The 22,608-nt window shown below is 41.7% G+C and overlaps 1 protein-coding gene across 1 annotated transcript in view; it reads right to left on the reverse strand.

Annotated features, from left to right (window-relative positions):
• Positions 1–20,550, reverse strand: part of gucy1b1 (guanylate cyclase 1 soluble subunit beta 1) — a 38,180-nt gene extending 17,630 nt beyond the window's left edge. The window contains exons 1-4 of the mRNA XM_073043038.1: positions 20,411–20,550; positions 19,808–19,881; positions 10,004–10,104; positions 6,706–6,824 (exon numbers count right to left, since the gene is read on the reverse strand). Coding sequence (XP_072899139.1) covers positions 6,706–6,824; positions 10,004–10,104; positions 19,808–19,881; positions 20,411–20,413 — 297 coding nt within the window. The 5' untranslated portion in view covers positions 20,414–20,550. The remainder of the gene's footprint in view (positions 1–6,705; positions 6,825–10,003; positions 10,105–19,807; positions 19,882–20,410) is intronic.
• Positions 20,551–22,608: the final 2,058 nt, after the last annotated feature.

Raw genomic sequence — 22,608 nt, forward strand, 5'->3', positions numbered from 1 at the left:
GGGTTTGCGCCTCTGGCGGACTGTGTCCTCTCCAGGGTGCAAGCCTGGGTGGGAAGATTTGAAGAACCGGCTGTTGCCCATCAGCGGGTCCCCCCTCTCCATGTCACTGATGTAGTTCAAGGGAAGGGCAAGTGCCGATACAGTTTGGCACCAGTGTCGTCACAGACGTTGCCAGAGTGAAGTTGTATAACAACATCAAACTGCCCTAGGGACCCCGGCTCTGGATTTCTTCCTCGGGTTTACTCCCGAAGCCTTTACCGTGGGTAGGTATGGGTGCAAGGCAGCGCAGGTGTAAAATCAGAGCTTTCCTTCTCCTAGATGGGCTGCCCTCCACGCTTGATGAGCCCTGCCTGCCTGAACAGAGGGGCTTAACTGCAACAAAGACATAAAATGTTAGAAATTCTCAGCAGATCCAGCAGCATCTATAGAAACAGAAACAGTGTTGGATCAGCCACAATCTTATTCAATGGCCCCGCAGGTGTCCCGCTGATCCCAAAACTGTGAGATTCAACAACACAGTTTGGATAAGGCTCTGAAAATCTGGTCTGACTGGCAGAGTCTTGCCCTGCACCCATGTCATTTAAAGAGGTCATTCATTAGGTACAGAATTGCTGGACATTGACTGGACAGAGGCGAAGCAAGGTTAGGGCTTGTCTATCTGGGAGACAGCCTTTGTTTCATTTATCACTGTGGGTGCTCCAGCCATGGTCTGTCTTTCTGAGTATCCAAGATCATCCTAAACAGCTGTAAATGGGCCACTGCATGGGGTGGGGGGGGAGGGAGGGAGGATAAACAAGATTTGACTGAAGTAAACATACCCCAGAAGCCTTTCCACAGATGCCAAGAATTATTTTTTTCTGTGTAGCTAGAATTGTTCCAAAAGCTATGCTCCAACCACAACCTTTTTGAAAAGAACTGCATCTGGAGAATAAAATTCAAGTCAGAGGTATTCTGTCACCTTCTGCAGGTGGAGCACCGCTTGTTCTGGTGAAGTTCCTCATTGCCTTCTTAAGCTCTACCTCATGTCAGCCAGTAGCATCAATAGTTGCTGACTGCAGCATCCCATGATAAATAGGACGTCACAAATCTTCTCCCTTGAAGAATGAAACTGATTCCATTCTTGTGTACACGGTATTGGGCATTGGAAAGTAGCCCAAATAGAAGACTTCAAGGAGTATTAGTCAGCAATGTGCATTACCAAGGCCTCTGCAACTGAAGATGCTGCCATTCTGCAAATCTCCAGCTTGAACGACCAGTAGGAAAATGAAGGATGCTATGCATCCAGGAACATTGCAATGCTCATTCAACCTGAGGCAATTCGTAATGCCAGCCGTTTTTTTCACGTGCCACAGTTCTCGAGGAGACATCAGACTGCATAGAAAGAGAGAGAGTTTAAAAGAAGTGAAGGGGGCAGTCGGCACTTTTTGCACCATAGTTTCCGAGGAGACATCAGATTGCATAGAGGGAGAGAGAGTTTAAGAAAATGAGATGGGCACTTTTTGTGCACCACTGCTCCTGAGCAGACATTGGACTGTGCATAATTATGTGCATGGCAAAGACCAATAACAAGAAGTTAGGTTAACAAGCAGTCATTCTGTGAGTGGGCCAGTGTTAGAGGAGGGAGTTGAGGCCTTGGTACACTGAGGTTCGGCGAGGAGATGGAAGCCAAAGGTGCATTTTTTTATGCTATTTAGTCATTCTTGTTGCACATTTAGAGCAGAGGAGATGCCAGGCTGGATAGTGGAATGCTCCTCTTGTAGGATGTGGGAAGGCAAGGAGACCTCCAGTGTCCCGGATGATTACATCTGCAAGAAGTGCATCCAGCTTCTAACAAAACATGTAAGGAGTTGGAGCTGGAACTGGATGAACCCAGATCGTTCAGGAGGTTGAGGGATTGATCAACAGGACATACATGAAGGTAGTTACATCCAAGGTGCAGGTCAAGGATGTTAAGAGGGCAGCCCATGCAGAGAACCCCTGTAGACATTCTCCTCAATAACAGCGCTTCGATAACTGTTAGGGGGGAATGGCCTAGCACAGTAGTCAGATGTCTGGCTCTGCAGCACAGAAGGGAAGAGGGGAGAAGGGGGTGAGTTGTAGTAATAGGGAATCCGTTGGTTAGGGAAACAGAAAGAAGGTTCAATGGGAGAAAATGAGATTCCCGGTACCAATGTCATGGGTAGGAGAGATGACGAGGTCCTACAAAGTGACTTCAGGGAGTTAGTTGGTAAGTTAAAAGATGGGATTTCCAGAGTTGTGATCTCAGGATTGCTAACTGTGCCACATGCTAGTGAGGCCAGAAATAGGAAGATCATACAGTTTATCTCATGCTAAGGAAATGGTGCAGGAAGGAGGGCATCAGATTTTTGGATCATTGGGTTCTCTTCCAGGAAGGTAGGACCTATACAGACTGCAGGGGGATTAATATCTTAGTGGGAAAGTTTGCTTGTGCTGCACGGGGGCGGGGTTGTTAAATCAGAGTTGCGGGGGATGGGAACCAGGGCACTAGAACTGATAGTGGAATGGCTGTGGAGAAAGATGTTGTTAAGCCTACATACAAAGTCAGGAATCAAACAGGTTGCGCTTAGTGTGACTAATGTTCTGAGCTTTTCATTGCAAGGAGTATTGTAGAAAGGCGGATGAGCTTTGGGCATGGATCAGCACTTGGAATTATGACATTGTTGCCAAAACTGAGACCTTGTTGCAGGAGGGGCAGGACTGGCAGCTCAATGTTCAGGGAGTTCCATAGATAAAGATGTAAACGAACAGGAAGGATTAAGAATAAGGTGCCGTTACTAGTCAATGAAAATGTTATGGCAATGCTCAGACAGGACAGACCAGAGAGCTCATCTAGTGAAGCTTTATGGGTAAAACAGAAGAATAAGGAACGTATGACAACATTAATGGGATTATATAACAGACCACCCAACAGTCCGCGGGATTTAGAAAAACAAATTTTTAGAGAAAACACAAGCTGTTGCAAGAAACATAAGGTTGTACTGGTAGGCTGTCCTAGCTTTTCACATGTTGACAGGGACTCCCATACAGTAAAAGGGCTGGATGGTAAAGAGCTTGTTAAATATATTCAGGAAATCTTCATTAGTACCGTAGATTCCGGACTACAGAGCGCACCTGATTAAAAGCCGCTGGCTCTAATTTTAGAAATAAAATCAATTTTTTAATTGTAAAGGCCGCATCGGATTTTAGGCCGCACCGGATTTTAGGCCGCACCGGATTTTCGGCCGCAGGTGTCCCACGTTGTAATATGAGATATTTACACAGAAAGATATTACACGTGAGGATTTTTTTAACTTTTAATTAAATCCATATGGTAACAAAAACAAATACATATTGCAAATGCTTTTTTTCGAACCGTGCCCGTACGCGGCTACTTTTAAATATACGTTGCGTATACTTCTTTACTGAACAACATTCCAATATCTCCTAACGACTGGTAAAAAATATATATATATTGCAGCCTACCAGGAAAAGTTATTGATCACCTTTAACTTAAAAGCAGAGTTCGCTCGGATCCAAAGCCGCTCGCGTAATGCGCTCCCCCCCTCCTTTCCGTTTATCGCAAACCGGCATTTTCCCACAAGACACCGCGAAACCGGGTGTGACGTCATAGCATCCCGCGATGTAGTACAGAAAACAAATATAGTTTAAACTAAGTAGGCAGCACAATGCTTCGAGTGTTTTCCATGTTGATGAGGGTGAGTACAAATGACTGATTTACAATAATTTAATTGTGAAAGTGCGCTTGATTTATCGTACAATTTCATTGGACCTCTGTGAACTACTCATCAATTTTATTGGTCTACTGTTATGAGGCAAAATGTTTACGAGGCAGCATGAAAAAAATCATGCATTAGCCGCTTCGGATTATTGGCCGCAAAGTTCAAAGCTGTTCAAAATGTGGGAAAAAAGTAGCGGCTTAAAATCTGGAATCTACGGTATATAGAAGTCCTAACTAGAGGTGTGCAATACTAGATCTCCTATTAGGGAATAAGTCAGAGCAGATGACAAAAGTTTGTGTAGGGGAACATTTTGCATCTAGTAATCATAATGCTGTTAGTTTCAAGATAGTTATGAAGAAGGATAGGTCTGGCCCTTAGGTTGAGATTCTAAATTGGAAAAGACCAATTTTTATGGTATCAGAAAAGATCTGGCAAATGTGGATTTGGACAGGTAGTTTGCTGGAAAGGTGTCCTTGGTATTTCCATGGACTTCAAGAGTGAAATTTTGAGAGTAGAGTTTGCATGTTCCTGTCAGAATGAAAGGCAAGGATAACAGGTTTAGGAAACTTTGGTTTTGAGGCCATATATTGAGCCCCGGTTAAGAAAAAGAAGAAGGTGCATAGCACATATAAGCAGGTAGGAACAAAGTATAAGAAACATAACAGAATACTTAAGAAGGAAATCAGGATAGCTAAAAGAAGGTGTGAGGTTGCTCTAGCAGACAAGGTAAAGGAGAATCCTAAGGGACTCTGTTAAAAGCAAAAGGATAGCAGGAGGCAAAATTGTTCCTCTGGAATATCAGAGTAGAAACCTATGCATGGAATCAAAAGATTAAGGGGAGATCTTAAATGGATTTTTGGCATCTGTATTTGCTTGGGAGACGGACACAGAGTCTATGGATGTGAGGCAATGTAGATCATGGGGCATATACAGATTACAGAAGAGGATGTGTTTGCCGTCTTGAAGATAAATTAGGATGGATAAATCCAAGGGCCCAACAAGGTTTTCCTTCAGACATGGCAGACTAGTCAGAAATTACAGGGGCCCGAGTTGAGATATTTAAGATGTCCTTAGCCATGGGTGAGGTGATGAAGGATTTTTGGATAGCTAATGTTCCATTGTTTAAAAAAGGCTCTAAGAATGTCAGGAAATTGTAGGCTAGTGAGCCTGACATCAGCAGTGGGAAAGTTATTGGGAGGTCTTCTAAGAGATTGAATATACTAGTATTTGGATAGACAGGGACTGTTTAGGGATAGTCAGCAGGGCTTTGTGCATGGTAGGTCATGTCTGACCAATCTTACAGTTTTGCAAAGAAGTTGCCAGGAAAGCTGATGAAGGCAAGGCAGTGGATTTTGTCTACATGGACTTCAGCAAAGCCATTGACACGGCTCCGTTTGGGAGGCTGGTCAAGAAGGTTCAGATACTTGGCAATCAAGATCTGGTAGTAAACTGGATTAGACATTGACCTCATGGGATAAGCCTGAGAGTGGTGGTAGATGGTTGTCCTGGAGAAGGCAATTACAATCACAGTCAAAGGGTCATCATGAGCTCAGATGAAACTGCTGTCAGACTCTTGCTGAATAAGTAACTGAGAGGGCACCACGCTCTCTGGATAGGACCTTCTGCTTTGCTGGCATCTGGTACATGGTACATGATCTGGATATCGCAAGGGCACAGGCCTTGCTGCAAACAGCAGAATCATGAAGAATGAAAGAGAACAGAGAGAGAAAAGAAGTTAAGAGGCGATTATGAATAGTGGCCACTCTGGGTGTGCTCTCAGACAAGACCTATGGACCACAGATCAACAGAATATTTCTCAAGCTTGGAGCTTAGAGGAACAGTCCCTGACCAGATAATGTGAAATACTACCATATTTGTACTTTGGCAAGTCAGCCAAACACTATTACAAACAAACTTTATAGCTTCTACTAATGCATTAGGGAGGGTAGTATTTTAGCATAATATAAATATCATGTTTTCAGACTCACTTTGAATGTTCACCAGCCCTGCACAGCTAGGGGCAGGAGTGAGGAGAGACAGACATAACAATCAAAATAGAACAGGATAAATATCTGAAAGGGAATCATTTCAGGGACTGTCTGCCTAGCATCAATGGTCACATAATCAGGACTTGTGATAGGCACCAGCTTCTCGTACGACCATCCGACATCCGGTGTGGGGGGGGGGGGGGGTCATGCTAAGCAAGTGCTACACCTTGCCCAAGGGTGATCTGCAGGGTAACAGAGGGCAATCACGAGGGCAAATGTTGTGACTGCGAACAAAGTCACTGGAGAAACACTAAAGCTGATGGATATAGAAGTCTTTGTTCAGCAAAACAAGCAGCAGACATCAGACTGGAGACACTCTTGGAAGAAGAGGCCTCCTGACCCAATATTACATCACATTTTATATGTTAAAGAACAAAGGTAACAACAGGACGATTCCTATGATTACAATGCATTCATAATGCTTCCTTGGCATTGCATATAACTTCAAACACCTCCAAATCTTCACACCAACACACACAAGATAGGTGTCTCTGTCTCAGAGTTACATTCATATGTATGCAGACATCTCAGGTGACTGGGTTTGCAATCACCCCAATCTGCACTCCAGGAAGACCATTATTCTGGGCTGCATTTTAAATTCAATCTACAATCCACATTCAGATCTGAAGACCGGTTGCTATTGAAATTAATATTTGCTATATACATAACTCTAGGATACAGGGGAGTGGTGTTGAAGAATAAACTTAACATTGGTAGATTTAAATAGGCTTAATGAGTGTTTATTTTTGTAAAATATGTAATGGCATGAGAAAAGAGCAAACAAGTAGCATTCAGATCTAGAAAAGACATGATGTTGTACGACAGATTTTAACATTTCAATTGAAGCAATTGCACTATAGCAAGTATTTTCAAATATCTTATGTTTAAACTGAAACATGTTGTAGTTATGCATTTACCTGCAAAAACTCTCGAACATTGGAGCCTAGAACTCGAAGGATTGTATCGTAACCAGATTCTTGGCAGAATTCAAAAAACATCTTCCCAAACATCTGCAGAATTTCACCAGCATTGATTTCTGGAAAGAAAATATCTCATAACTCACTGTTAGGTCTCATTCCAAAAATCTCAAATTTTTAAGATTGATCATCTGTGTTATTAGCTGGCTGTGTTTATAGAAGCTTAATAACTCATCGTGCAAAAATATTCATAATATCTTCTGGCAAAATGGAAATGACGAAACCAAAGTTAAATATTTGATGAAACATGGAACAGAAGAGAAATCCAATAATGTCCAGTTTGTGCTACAGACTAAACAGAATTTATATCCTAGAAAGTCAAAGATAATGTATAAACCTTTCCAGATTTCCATGAATCACATTTATGAACATACCATTCTCAACAACTGCCTTCCTAACTCAAACGCATTCTCGTTGAAAAGTCAATGGTACTGGAGTCTTAATAATTCATCAAAACAGAATCACAGAAATTTACAGCAAATGAGGGCATTTGGCTCACCTGCCAAAAACTTAAAGTAATCCCACCTCACGATATAAACCCTTAAGAAAGAGTAATGCATACAAAATGCTGGAGGAACTAAGCAGGCCAGGCAACTGAGTTCCTCCAGCATTTTGTGTGTATTACTTTGACTTCCAGCATCTGCAGGTACTCTTCTGTTTGTGCCATAAGAAAGACTTCCCACCTGTCATAGAAAGCTTTAAACTTGGAGACAAACTCCCAGTCTAAAGCATACACCAATCCACCACCTTTACTTATTTGCACTGAGTCAATTCATACCAATTGTACCATTCTCATTTTGACAGATTCATTTCTATGATCAAAGGAATTTTCCAGATTCTCCCAATTCTAGGGCCTAACAACAAATGAGTCCAAAGAGTTATGGTTTTATAATTTCTCACTTTGCATCCTCTAGCTTGGAACCTTTGACCTGTTAGGGAGAAATTCAGTCTTTGCTAATAACCAGCCCCACCAGCTTTTGCATATTTTTGCACTGCCTTTCACATCCACTTTCCAGGTAATGGAAGCGATTTAGTTGGCCAATACCTCCAGTGGACTCTTGTTTGCTTACTCTTACCACATATTCTTTTGCTCGTTATGTGCCGTGTCATATGATGTGGGTGATCATGGCCTTTCCATGACCACAACTGTTTGTGGCAATTTTTTCTACAGAAGTCATTTGCCATTGCCTTCTTCTGGGCAGTGTCTTTACAAGATGGGTGACCCCAGCCATTATCAATACTCTTCAGAGACTGTCTGCCTAGCTTCAATGGTCACATAATTAGGACTTGTGATAGGCACCAGCTTCTCATGCGACCATCCAACATCCGGGGGGAGGGGGGTCATGCTAAGCAAGTGCTACACCTTGCCCAAGGGTGATCTGCAGGGTAACAGAGGGAAGAAGCACCTTGCACCTCCATTGGTAGAGACCTATCTCCACCCCACCACCCTATGTATTATACTTCATTATTAGACTGCAATAAAGTAAAGATTACATGTTGTTAACTGTCCACAATTTCTGGTAGGATTTCTCTCAAAGTTCAATGTAAATTTATTATCAAAGTAGATATCTGTCATTATATACAACCCTGAGATTCAGCTTCATGTGGCCATACACAGTAAATCCAAGAAAAACAACAAAATCAAAGAAAAACAGCACCCAACAGGGCAAACAAAACAACAATATTGAGAACATGAGATGAAGAGTCCTTGAAAGTGAGTCCATTGGTTGTGGAGCAGTTCAGTGGTGGGGCAAGTGAAGTTGAATGAAGGTATGCCCTCTGGTTCGAGATCCTGATGACTGAGGGGTAATAACTGTTCCTGGACCTGGTGGTGTGATCCCTGAGGCTCCTGTACCTTCTTCCTAATGGCAGCAGCGAGAAGAGAGCATGTCCTGGATGGTGAGGATCCCTGATGATGGATGCTGCACAGTGTCTTAATTGTAAACTTCCACCCTTTTTTCAATATAACCCAAGAGGTCCTTACATTGTCTATAGAGCTTTGAAAAATACCCCCTTCGTACAATATTAGAAAGATTAATAAGCCAGAGGACTGGGATGCGAGCAGCAAAGGGATGCAAGAGGCATCTCCTGAAGGAAGCCGACACAGTTCCAGATGGAAAATGCCAACTCCAAAAGGCAAAGACAGTACAAGAAATAGGAGCAGGAGTAGGCCATCCGGCCCATCGAACATCAGAGGTCAAGACTGAACACGTGTCACTGGGTTATAAGAAATAGCTCCCCCGGTTGCACCACGTTGTCATTGATACTGAAGTGTACTCAACTCTTCACAGATGAAAGACATGTTAAAATTTTCATCTTTGCTGATGATACAGAGACTGTAAGTGGGAAAATGAAAATGTTGCAAAGAGTATGCAAAAACTGGATAAATGGAGAAGAATTATAGAATGGGGATATAGGATATCATTCCTTTTTATAGTAAAAATGAAAAAAATAGAACTGTCTTGAATTAAATAGTGCACCATATTATTAGCCCCCAATGCTATGCAATTGAGACCTGATTTTTAATTCAAGTGGAATACCTTTGCAATGATATCCAGGTTGCATTATGTCACGCTGGAAAAAGAACCAGGTACTTCATCTCATGAAACATATTTGAAAGCTTTTCCAGTTTAGACAAACCTGTGTTAACATCAAACTCAATCACTGGAACATTACCAAGGCAGGACTGGGTTTGGCAATCATACTTCCATAACGTTTCTTGTTTTCTAGCAACATTCATTGAAAGTGTCACTCAAACTACTCATGCTGAAGGATTTGGAAGTTATCCAAAATGGGTGCTACCCTGAAGATCCTTCTGACATGTCCTACTTGGGTGGAAGTGCCATATCAGGCTCCACAGTTGCAACAGATATAGTCATGCGAACAGGCATTTAATGGGGACACTTGCTATCTTAACCTTTCTAAAGAGCTATGTTCTGCAAGGTTACAATCAGAGAGATGTGATAATCCGTGTATTTTCCTCCAGCCACACGCTCATGCCTAGAATACTGGGGCAACATCACTATCACACTCAAAATCTCTGCACTCACATGTGCAGAGGAAAAAGCTGATCTTCATGAATCAAAGCAATTGAGTGAAATGAAACTACTTGATAACAAAATCAAAACAGGCTGTGGATCTCATGATAAAGACATTTAATAGTTTACTTTGTGGAAAACAAATGATCCATCCATAGTTCTATTACCAAAAGTCACTGAAGTGAAAAAAAACTACTTACTTAGGACTTTGCTTGCTGCACTGATTAAATCATATGTTTTAGAATCGTCATAAATAATCCGTACCAAAAACTGTCCTTCTACATCCACCTGTGCTTCTTTTCTACAACAAGAAAGCAGAATGAGAAAATATGATACAATGAGTTTCTGCAGAAGTTCACACAGTCTTCTTCCTTTGCTGCTTATGCTTTTATTTTCAGGACTTCCGTGAATCTCTTGACGAGAACTCCTGTGGAAATCCATAGAGAACGAACCGTTGTTACTATGCACTTTGAAGTAACGATCAGAAAGTTTCAGGAATAAAGAAATCAGTAGCAAAATATCACTACAGTCAGCCCTCCTTATCCACAAGTTCTGCATGCGCGAATTCAACCAACCGCGAATCAAGAAAACTCGGAAGTTCTCTCTCCAGCACTTGCAGTTTGAACATGTGCAGACTTTTTTTTCTTGTCATTATTCCCTAAACAATGCAGTACAACAACTATTTGCATAGCATTTACATTGTATTAGGTATTATAAGTAATCTAGAGATGATTTAAAGTATACGGGAGGATGTGCATGGGTTATCGTGGATCGGGATCGAAAAAAACGGACGTTCTCTTACTAAGTATCAGAACAGGTACATCCAGTATTATTTATCATCAGTTATTCAAACATTTGCCTTAGTATATAATATATATTTTACCTTTCTATGCAATAAAGCACTTAAGAAACGTATGTATTTCAATAATTAAACCACTGCATTGCTTAGTAATAATTGTAGCTTTGATCGGGGCAGGGCCTTTCTCACTTTATCCTTTAAAATTGTTCCAATTGTTGACTGACGTAGCCTAATGCTTTTCCAATGACCGATGGCATTTCACCTCTTTCCGATCGCTTTATTATTTCCACTTTATTTTCACTCGTGATCATGATCATTTTTGTGAACAGAAACAGTGCGGATTCAGAGCTCCGCTGGGTCCTAAAGAGCACCGCACTTAGACTGGTTATATAAGGTTCGGGGTTCTGCTGGGTCCTAAAGTCCACCGCACTGAGACAGGTTAAATAAGGGACCTGAGCATCCACGTTTTTTGGTATCCGCGAGGGGTCCAGAAACCAATCCCTCGCGGATAAGGAGGGCCGACTGCACTTGTAATCATTCAAAAGGGAAGGATGTGCACAAATAAACACAAAAGATCCCTCAGATGCTGGAAATCTTGAGCGACACACACAAAATGCTGGAGGAACTCAGCAAGTCAGGCAGAATCTATGGAGAGGAATAAACAGTTGACATTTTGGACCGAAACATTTATCAGGCCTGAGGAATGATCTAGGCCCAAAATGTTAACTGTTTATTCCCCTCCATAGATGATGTCTGACTTGCAGAGTTCCTCCAGCATTTTGTGAATGTGCACAAATTTTGACACTTTCCCACTGGTATAATTAATCTAAGTTGCTGAAAGCAAACGGGAATGAAACTGGCACAGATTTTCAAAGACTGGTGTAAATGACTTCATGGTTAATTGGCTCCAATAATGAGGATTCCCAGGGAGGTACTGTTTTGACTTAATGATCTAATTAATCAGAAATAAACTGGATGGGTTCATTCCAATATGGCACTCTGTTCTTACACCATATGTGGATGACTTCATGGCTGCTTAAAAGATGGGCAGTTTTTCAAATCATTTTATTTACTTATTTAGTGATACAACACAGAATAGGCCCTTCTGGCCCTTCGAGCCGAGCAGTCCCGCAACCCCCAGCAACCCCTTATTTGACCCTAACCTAATCAAAGGACAATTTACAATGACCAATTAACTACTAACCAGTACATCTTTGGAAGGTGTAAGGAGAAAACCCACGCATTCGACAGGGACGATGTCCAGATACCTTATGGAGGGTGCAGGGACTGAACTCTAGACTCCAACACCTGGAGCTGAAATAATGTTGTGTGAGCCACTACCTTACATGGCCAGCAGTTTTTTCATTCTATAGTTAATAGGTAGAAGCTGCAAAAGAGGAAGATGGCTACACAGTTAATTCATAGCGGTTTCAGAGAATAAAATGGAAGATCCACCGTGGAAATAAATGTCAAACAGCAAAGAAAATGTAGAAGCAGAAAACAAAATAAAATCATAAAATGCAGGAACTATTCAGATTCTGATTCTGAACTATACCGATTCTCATTCTTATGGTTTAATCAAATATTTTAAAGAAAACTGATTGCTTTTGCCTGTCTGATGTTACCCAATGTTATTACTGTTGTGACTGAGAACAAGGTCACTGGGAGACAATGAAGCTGGTGATACAGGTCCTTATTCAGCACGAAAGCAAGGAACCATGCTGGAGACTCTCTTAGAAAAAGGCTCAAAAACTCAAAGTGCATCGCTTGATATACCCTTAAGATCAACGGTAACACAACAGAGCTTCAATAGCTGCAATGAAATTGTTTACTTCAAAACTTTGGGTTGACAATGCTTCCTTTTAGTTACATATAACTTTCAAACACATGGATATTCACACCAACACTCCAGATACCATAGATTGAATATTAATTACCACTGTCATTCATGCACATGCAGACGTCTCAGGACAATGGGGATTTTCCTGGTTTGCAATCTGACCCCAGTTCATATAATTCCTCAACTCCCTCCATTTCACACCAGGATAGTTGAAGGACACTTGCTTCTACTTTGAACAAAGGTCCAACCAGTCCCCTTCCTGTACTCTTCATACATAACTTCTCCTCAACTCACCTCCATAATCAAAATTTTAATAATGGGCACTCATGTGTATCCAAGATCTGCCTGACTCTGTGGGTCACATGGAAAGTTCTTGCACCAATCCTACTCAAGCTACCTCCTACAACTTATACAGTCCACCTCTGATTCTTCACCAGACAATTCTGCTGTAAAGTCATCCGTATGTAACATTAAAACAGTTTATCTCTCTTCCAGATGCTACCAAGATTGCTGGCATTTCTAGTGTAACACCCTGGGAAAAGGTTCACTGCTACTGTAATGGTTTCTCTGTAGCTGCAGTGTTTGGGTTATGACAAGAGATAATGGGGGCTTTGGAATGGGCAGCGTCCAATGAGGGGAGTGGTTTTCTTTCTTATATGCCTGAGAACGAGGGATTCACGGGCTTTTGTTCGGCGGAAGATAGAGAAGAAGCCAGAACGAAGAGGTTATAGACTGCAGGACTGAGTGGACATGGAATGGGGCCAGGAGTTGACGATGCCCGGGGGAAATCGATGGAGAACGAACAGACGGGAAAGTCATGAGCTCCAACATACGCATTAGAGTGTTTCATTAAAATATGCCCTTTTCTTTTTGTTCTCTTTACTAACCTTCTAGTCAAATTAAGAATTATAAAGCTAAATCGTTTAATTGCATATGGTGTACTGTCTGTTATTTCGTGGTACTGATTTGTAACAGGGGAAAACATCACGCAACATCCATACAAACGAGATTTCACAAGTTTGGCAGGCCAGAGTGCGTCTTCCCCTAGACTAACGCAGCTCACTGAACCTGAGGGTTACACTAGTAATGCTCTTTTTGTTTCAGGTTTTTACAATCACTGTGTAACAAGTTCAAAATACTGTCCATTAACCAAACCGTTAAAACTTCAACCCAAATAATAAGACCATAAAAACATAAGACATAGGGGCAGAATTAGGCCATTCACGCCATTGAGTCTACTTCGCCATTCAATCATGGCTGATTCCCCCCCCCCCCCAGTTCCACTTCCCAGCATTCTCCCCGTAACCTTCGATGCCATGTCCAATCAAGAACCTATCAAGCTCTTCCTTAAACATACCCAAAGACCTGGCCTGTATAGCTGCCTGTGGTAACAAATTCCACAAATTTACCACCGTCTGGCCAAAGAAATTTCTCCACATCTCTGTTTTATATGGATGCCCCCTCTATCCTGAGGCTGTGCCCCCTTGTCCTAGACTCCCCTACCATGGGAAACATCTAAGGAAACCATGCTGTCTTTGTCCTACCTTGTCCTGTTTCATCAAGTACTCCATAGCCTTATCCTTAACAATTGATTCCAACACCTTCCCAACCAATGAAGTCAGGCTAATTGGTCTATAATTTCCTTTCTGCTACCTTCCTCCTTTCTTAAAGGGTGGAGCGACATTTGCAATTTTCCAGTCCTCTGGCACCATGCCAGAGTCCAATGGTTTTTGAAAGATCATTACTAATGCCTGCACAATCTCTATCACTAATTCTTTCAGAACCCTAGGGTGCAGTTCATCTGGTCTGGGCGTACCTGGAGGCACATGACAAGATAGGCCAAAGCCAACATGGTTTCCTGAAAGGAAGATCCTGCCTGACAAACCTACTGCAATTCTTTGAGGAAATTACAAGCAGGGTAGACAAAGGAAATTCAGTAGACATGGTATACTTCGATTTTCAGAAAGCCTTTGACAAGATGCCACACATGAGGCTGCTTGGCAAGTTAAGAACCCATGGAATTACAGGGAAGTTACTAGCATGGGTGGACATTGGCTGGTCAACAGAAAACAGAGAGTGGGAATAAAGGAATCCTATTCTGGATGGCTGCCGGTTACCAATGGAGTTCCACAGGGGCCAGTGTTGAGACCGTTACTTTTTACAATGTATGTCAATAATTTGGACTACGGTATTAATGGATTTGTGGTTAAGTTTGCCAATGATACAAAGATAGGTGGAGGAGCGGGTAGTGTTGAGGAAACAGAGAGCCTGCAGAGAGATGGGCAAATAAGTGGCAAATGAAATACTTTGGTGGAAGAAATAAATGGGCAGACTACTTAGATGGGGAGAGAATTCAAAATGCAGAGATGCAAAGAGACTTGGGAGTCCTTGTGCAAGATACCCTACAGGTTAACCTCCAGGTTGAGTTGGTTGTGAAGAAGGGGAATGCAATGTCGGCATTCATTTCTAGAGGTATAGAATATAAGAGCTGGGATGAGGCTCTATAAGGCACTTGTGAGACCACATTTGGAATATTATGTGCAGTTTTGGGTTCCTTATTTTAGAAAGGATATACTGACATTGGAAAGGGTTCAGAGAAGATTCAGGAGAATAATTCCAGGAATGAGAGGGTTACCATATAAGGATCGTCTGGCAGCTCTTGGGCTGTACAGTCAGCCCTCCTGATCCGCGAGGGATTGGTTCCAGGACCTCTCGCGGATACCAAAAAACGCAGATGTTCAAGTCCCTTATTCAACCTGCTCAATGTGGTGGACCTTAGGACCCATATAACCATAACAGCACTGAAACAGGCCATCTCGGCCCTTCTAGTCCGTGCTGAACGCTTACTCTCACCTAGTCCCACTGGCCCGCACTCAGCCCATAACCCTCCATTCCTTTCCTGTCCATATACCTATCCAATTTTACTTTAAATGACAATACTGAACCTGCCTCTACCACTTCTACTGCAAGCTCGTTCCACAGCTACCACTCTCCGAGTAAAGAAATTCCCTCTTGTGTTACCCATAAACTTTAGCCCGCTAACTCTCAACTCATGTCCTCTTGTTTGAATCTCCCCTACTCTCAATGGAAAAACCCTATCCACGTCAACTCTATCTATCCCCCTCATAATTTTAAATACCTCTATCAAGTCCTCCCTCAACCTTCTACATTCCAAAGAATAAAGACCTAACTTGTTCAACCTTTCCCTGTAATTTAGGTGCTGAAACCCAGGTAACATTCTAGTAAATCTTCTCTGTAGTCTCTCTATTTTGATGATATCTTTCCTATAATTCCGTGACCAGAACTGTACACAATACTCCAAATTCGGCCTTACCAATGCCTTGTACAATTTTAACATTACATCCCAACTCCTATACTCAATGCTCTGATTTATAAAGGCCAGCATACCAAAAGCTTTCTTCACCACCCTATCCACATGAGATTCCACCTTCAGAGAACTATACACCATTATTCCAGGATCACTCGGTTCTACTGCATTCTTCAATGCCCTACCATTTACCATGTATGTCCTATTTGGATTATTCCTACCAAAATGTAGCACCTCACACTTATCAGCATTAAACTCCATCTGCCATCGTTCAGCCCACTCTTCTAACTGGACTAAATCTCTCTGCAAGCTTTGAAAACCTACTTCATTATCCACAATGCCACCTACCTTAGTATCATCTGCATACTTACTAATCCAATTTACCACCCCATCATCCAGATCATTAATGTAAATGACAAACAACATTGGACCCACTACAGATCCCTGAGGCACACCACTAATCACCGGCCTCCAACCTGACAAACAGTTATCCACCACTACACTCTGGCATCTCCCATCCAGCCACTGTTGAAGCCATTTTACTACTTCAATATTAATACCTAACGATTGAACCTTCCTAACTAATCTTCCATGCGGAACCTTGTCAAAGGCCTTACTGAAGTCCACATAGTCAACATCCACTGCTTTACCCTCGTCAACTTTCCTCGTAACCTCTTCAAAAAATCCAATAAGATTTGTCAAACATGATCTTCCACACACAAATCCATGCTGACTGTTCCTAATTAGACCCTGTCTATCCAGATAATTACATATCTGAGAATATTAGAGAATATCTTAGAGAATACCATCTCTAAGAATACTTTCCATTAATTTACCCACCACTGACGTTAAACTGATAGGCCTATAATTGCTAGGTTTACTCTTAAAACCCTTTTTAAATAATGGAACCACGTGAGCAATACGCCAGTCCTCCAGCACCATCCCCGTTTCTCCCTACTATTTCTACACTAACTTCCCTCAAGGTCCTAGGGAATATCCTGTCAGGACCCAGAGATTTATCCACTTTTATATTCCTTAAAAGCGCCAGTACTTCTTCCTCTTTAATCGTCATAGTTTCCATAACTTCCCTAATTGTTTCCCTTACCTTACACAATTCAATATCCTTCTCCTTAGTGAATACCGAAGAAAAGAAATTGTTCAAAATCTCCCCCATCTCTTTCAGCTCCACACATAGCTGTCCACTCTGATTCTCTAAGGGACCAATTCTATCCCTCACTATCCTTTTGCTATTAATATAACTGTAGAAACCCTTCGGATTTATTTTCACCCTACTTGCCAAAGCAACCTCCTATCTTCTTTCAGCTTTTCTAATTTCTTTCTTAAGATTCTTCTTACATTCTTTATATTCCTCAAGCACCTCATTTACTCCATGCTGCCTATATTTATTGTAGATATCTCTCTTTTTTCTAACCAAGTTTCCAATATCCCTTGAAAACCATGGCTCTCTCAAACTTTTAACCTTTCCTTTCAACCTAACAGGAACATAAAGATTCTGTACCCTCAAAATTTCACCTTTAAATGACCTCCATTTCTCTATTACATCCTTCCCAGAAAACAAATTGTCCCAATCCACTCCTAAATCCTTCGCATCTCCTCAATGTTAGCCTTTCTCCAATCAAAAATCTCAACCCTGGGTCCAGTCCTATCCTTCTCCATTATTATATTGAAACTAATGGCATTGTGATCACTGGACCCAAAGTGCTCCCCAACACATACCTCCGTCACCTGACCTATTTCATTCCCTAACAGAAGATCCAACACTGCCCCTTCTCTAGTCGGTACCTCCATGTATTGCTGCAAAAAACTATCCTGCGCACATTTTACAAACTCCAAACCATCCATCTCTTTTACAGTATGGGCTTCCCAGTCTATGTGTGGAAAATTAAAATCTCCCACAATCACAACCCTGTGCTTACTACAAGTATTTGCTATCTCCTTGCAAATTTGCTCCTCCAATTCTCGCTCCCCATTAGGTGGTCTATAATATACCCCTATAAGTGTTACTACACCTTTCCCATTCCTCAATTCCACCCACATAGCCTCTCTAGCCTCCCTAGACCCAGCGGAACCCCAGATCTTATTTAACGTGTCTCAGTGCGGTGGACATTAGGACCCAGCGTCAGAGCTCTGAATCCACAGTGTTTCTGTTCACGAAAATAATCACGATCACGATTGAAAATAAAGTGGAAATAATAAAGCAATCGGCCATCAGTCATTGGAAAAGCGTTAGGCTACGTTGGTCAACGATCCGAACAATTTTAAAGAATAAAGTGAGAAAGGCCCTGCCCTGATGAAAGCTACAATTATTACTAAGCAACACAGTGGTTTAATTATTGGGTTTTGGGGTTTTGAGTTTTTGATCCTCCACATCAACCCGGCACGAATGGAGAGTGCACTCGAAAGTGGTCTGTCACTGGATCGAACTCGGGAACTTCCGTTCCCCAGCCCAGCGCTGAAACATACGTTCTTAAGTGTTTTATATGCATAGAAAGGTAAAATATATACTATATACTAAGACAAACATTTGGCTAACTGAAGCTAAATAATACCAGATGTACCTGTTCCAACTTACTTAGTAAGAGAACTTCAGATTTTGTTCGATCCTGATCCACGATAACCCACGCACATCCTCCCGTATACTTTAAATCATCTCTAGATTAGTTATAATACCTGATACAATGTAAATGTAAAGCCATCTCATAGGCATTCAACAAACTCACTCTCTTTGATAATGACTCCCACAGAAATTTCTTTCATACAAATTAATAATAATCACTAATGTCATACTCCTGACTCGCCCCAATCAGCAAAAGGCAGTAAGTAACAGCCAAAATGAACTCCAAATATCTCTATCTTGCCGGCTTTGCTCTCCACCAATGTTGGCAACAGCATCTACTGGCAAATAAATACATCATTATTGGTGTGGTTCTGCGGCTGTTATTGATCGGCATTTTAAAAGGAAAATGCACACTGGAATTATCAGTGATAAAAGGCAATAATCTATCAATTAAAGAAGATTTAACATTGCAATTTATAAATATCATGACATAATATCTGTTAATAGCAAACTAAAGAAATTCCATTAACTATACAATTCAGATACTTATTGCCCATTACGCCAATGGCACTCAGGGCAGCAATGAGAGTCCTCCATCTCTGTCAGACCATCACACGCAGACATAGGAGGATTCTTCATTGCTGTTTCTGAAAAAGAAATGTTTGATAGTCTAGATTGTTAGCCCTGAGCTGAACCACGAACCTGGGGGGCCAGTGGACCACTCTGAGTCTGGCCTCTGCCCTTTGACCTGCGTGGCCCGGTTGACCCTACCAGGAGCCAAAGCACAAAGCCCTGACTCCAGCCAACATAGCTCTCCAGGTCATTCAGGCAATACGGCCACAGATACATATCAATTTTTAGCAAATTTGAAATAACATTGGATAAGGCGAAATAAACAAAAGCCTTTTTATTTAATGGTTTATCTAAACTGCACTTTGAAATCGTGAGTATATTTGGACGTTAAAAAGTAAACGCTTCCATACTAGCTGGTTATACACATTGATGTCAAACTGGAAAGGTAAATCTTAGCCAATTTATCGCTGTTCTGGCATGATTTAATCCTTGTGTCTTCTACAACACGTTTTAAAGAGAGTTTTAGGAATAAATATTGCAAACTCGCCGGCAGAAAATGGCTGGTTATTTGATGTCAATTAAAATCTACTGTAGCTGTTAACACAAGGTTTTTGATGACCAAATACACACAGAACTGAGGGCAGGTTCACGTATTTCTCTGTGTCACTACAGAATAAAATGTCCTACCCTAGACCCCGACCGACAGCGGGTATGCGCAGGACTTTCCACTGCTGCTGAGGACGGATGCTTATCGATTATTGTTATTATTTCAGACTCCGGGTCAAATTAATTTCGAAGCCGTAGAACTCATTTAACGTAATGCGAAGCTGAAGTAATTTCATTTTTTAAGATATGCAATTTTAACATAGATGCATGTTTCACTTACTTGATATTTTCCCACACCAAAGGGCCATAATTGCGCTGTATTAATAATTCCAATGCGTGATTCACGAAACCATACTATAAATAAGAAAAAATGCAAATATGTGATCTTGTTTTTATGAACTGACGTCATCATTTTAACTGTCTTAAAGCATATTTGTGAAGTATAGCAGAACAGTGCGTGTGTGTCAATAGTTGCCGAGGAAGCCATGAAGAACTGCCTCCTCCTCCTCCTCCTCCTCCTCCTCCTCCTCCTCCGTGGTGAGTGCTGCAAGTAGCCAATACAGCAACACGCATATTTACAAACACCGATGCCAATTCTCCATCATCATCGCTCTGAGGAATTCACCAGCGCGATCCCTTTCCCAGCTAACAAACAGGATTCTTTTCCCAACTAACGGACATTGCGGTAATGAGAAGGGGGCGGAGTGGGGGAGATAACTGAAAAAATATCATCTAAAAAAAATATTCCGAAGAAAGATCACAATCTTGTCTACACATCATGTTTCTTCCATTGCGATGGCAGAGTATCTGGAACATTGAAATTAAATTAAATTAACTCATCATATCTAAATTATTATTGTTCACGAGTAACGCGATTATTTACCATATCGATGCTCTCAGCCGTCTCCTTCTTTCTGGATGATTTTACCGAGGCAGACAGATCCGCCCGGGAGCTCAGGCAGCGCCAGCCAATGCCCTGCGTCGGACTCTGATTGACAGGGAGTCCCGTCAATAGAAACAGAGAGTTTACACACTAAGTATAAAACGCCATTCGCTGGGGAAGCAGAGCGTTCTTCAATTTATGAAGTAGCAACGTAGAGACAAATTGCGTAGTAATAAATTAAAGCCATATAGTGCAAAAATAAAGAGTGCAAAATATTAAAGTAAATTTTATAGAGTGTCGTAAACAAAACCTTTATGACAGTTGTTCTTTCGATTGATGAATCCCATATTATCCCATATTTGGGATATAACAAAATATACTGTTTACTTAGTATTTGTGAAGAACCACGAGATAAATATCAATTTTATTATTTAATATTGACTTCATTAAATATATTACGAATTCTGGCCCATGGATAATTAAGTGTAATTCAGATTTAGCTCCCGTGAACAAGTGCACTATTCAAAGTAGTTTATTGTTTTTTCGGAGCACCTACCTGTCAATTGACAAAACTACTGCTCCATTTTCAGCAGTTTTCGCTATAATGCAATTGACTTCAGGGTCCGTGTCTTGGATTAACGTGGTTTGTTTAGCCTGAAACGTACCATTTTTAATCCTGCCGATAAATGGCAATATTTCATTGATCAGTACTGTACGTGGGAATACAATATTGTGTCAATTACCTGAAACATGTTTGAAAGGTCAGAACTATCAATTCAGCATTCTGGGATATAGACCCCTTCGCGTCCAGGTTACGGCCGTTCAAGAAACGGAAATTCACACTTAGAGAATTCACAAATCACTGAACAGATGACTGAAAATTGCTGGTGTTGTTAACAGTGACGTGAATATTCTTGGTCTATATTGATTAACAGGTAAATTGGTCAGAGTTATGGCAGATGGAATTTAATATGTGTGAGTGATACATTTTATTAAGGAATGGTGCACACAAGTCCAAAAATCCCTGGGTGTGACAGCACCTGTATGTAGAGTGGTGAGGAAAGCACATACCATGTTTGCATTCATTAGTAAGGAAATGAAGTGTAAAAGTGGGGGCGGGGGGGATATGGCCCCACTTACAAAACATTGTTCATGCACTGCTGTTGTATTCACCACACTAGACAAAGGACACAATTGCCTCTGAAAGAGTGCAGAGTTCCACCAAGATGTTGCCACAGATGGAACATCTCAGAAATGAGGGGAGACTGGACATGTTGTGTTTGTTTCTTGGCAGAAGAGACAGGTGGGGGACTTGTGAGAAGCATACAAAACTGTGTTAAGTATAGACAGCATAGGTAATAAGATACTACTCCACATTCCAGAGGTATCTGAAACTTGAGAGCATAAGGAGTATGCTGTTTCGAGGGAATCTTCACCCAGAGGATGGTTGAAACCTGGAAGACGCTGCCTGAGAAGCTGGTGGAAGCAGAGACAGAAAGTTTAAGAAGCATCTGGATGAGTTTTTGAAACCAAGGCGTAGAAGGCTCTGGACCAAGTGTTGGTAAATGGGATTAGTTTACTGGGTACCTGATGATCAGAATGCGCATGATAAACAGATGGGTTGTGACTGGGACTCCAAGCAAGTGATGAGTGATTCTCATTGACACAATATCAGGGCAAAGTTGGAGAAGGAGCAGAACAAGAAAGGCTGAGAATGGAGGGAAGACAGGACAGGAGAGGGGAAAGGGTGGGGTGAGGGATGAAAGCAGGGGGGCTGAGGGAGGGTGACTGAGAAAAGGAGGTGGGGAAGGAAGTAGGAAAGTAGTGGAAGGAGTGGTGGGAAGAGAATAGAGGGGAGCAGAGAAGAGACCAGGAGAAGGAGGAAGAGTTCAACAGGAGGAAGAAAGAGAACTGGGGTCAGGATGGCAAGTGGTAGACGAGAAAGAGGAAGAGGGAAGTGAGTGTGGGAGTGGGGGAGAGAAAGAGGAAACAGAGTGGAAAAGGGGGGAGAAGAAATGGGGAGGGGAAGAAAGGAGCAATAGAATGTTTAGGTAAGGGGAGGGTAGAGACAGGAGAGGTAGAAGGAAAAAAAAGTTGAGTAGAATAGGATCTAGGCAGAAGAGTGCAGTTTTGGAGGGGAGGAGCGAGGCTAAGTAAAGTGATTGTGTGGGGAGAAAGTGTGAAGAGAGTAGAGGATA

Source organism: Hemitrygon akajei, chromosome 4 (genome assembly GCF_048418815.1).
Source record: "Hemitrygon akajei chromosome 4, sHemAka1.3, whole genome shotgun sequence".
Classification (NCBI taxonomy): domain Eukaryota; kingdom Metazoa; phylum Chordata; class Chondrichthyes; order Myliobatiformes; family Dasyatidae; genus Hemitrygon; species Hemitrygon akajei.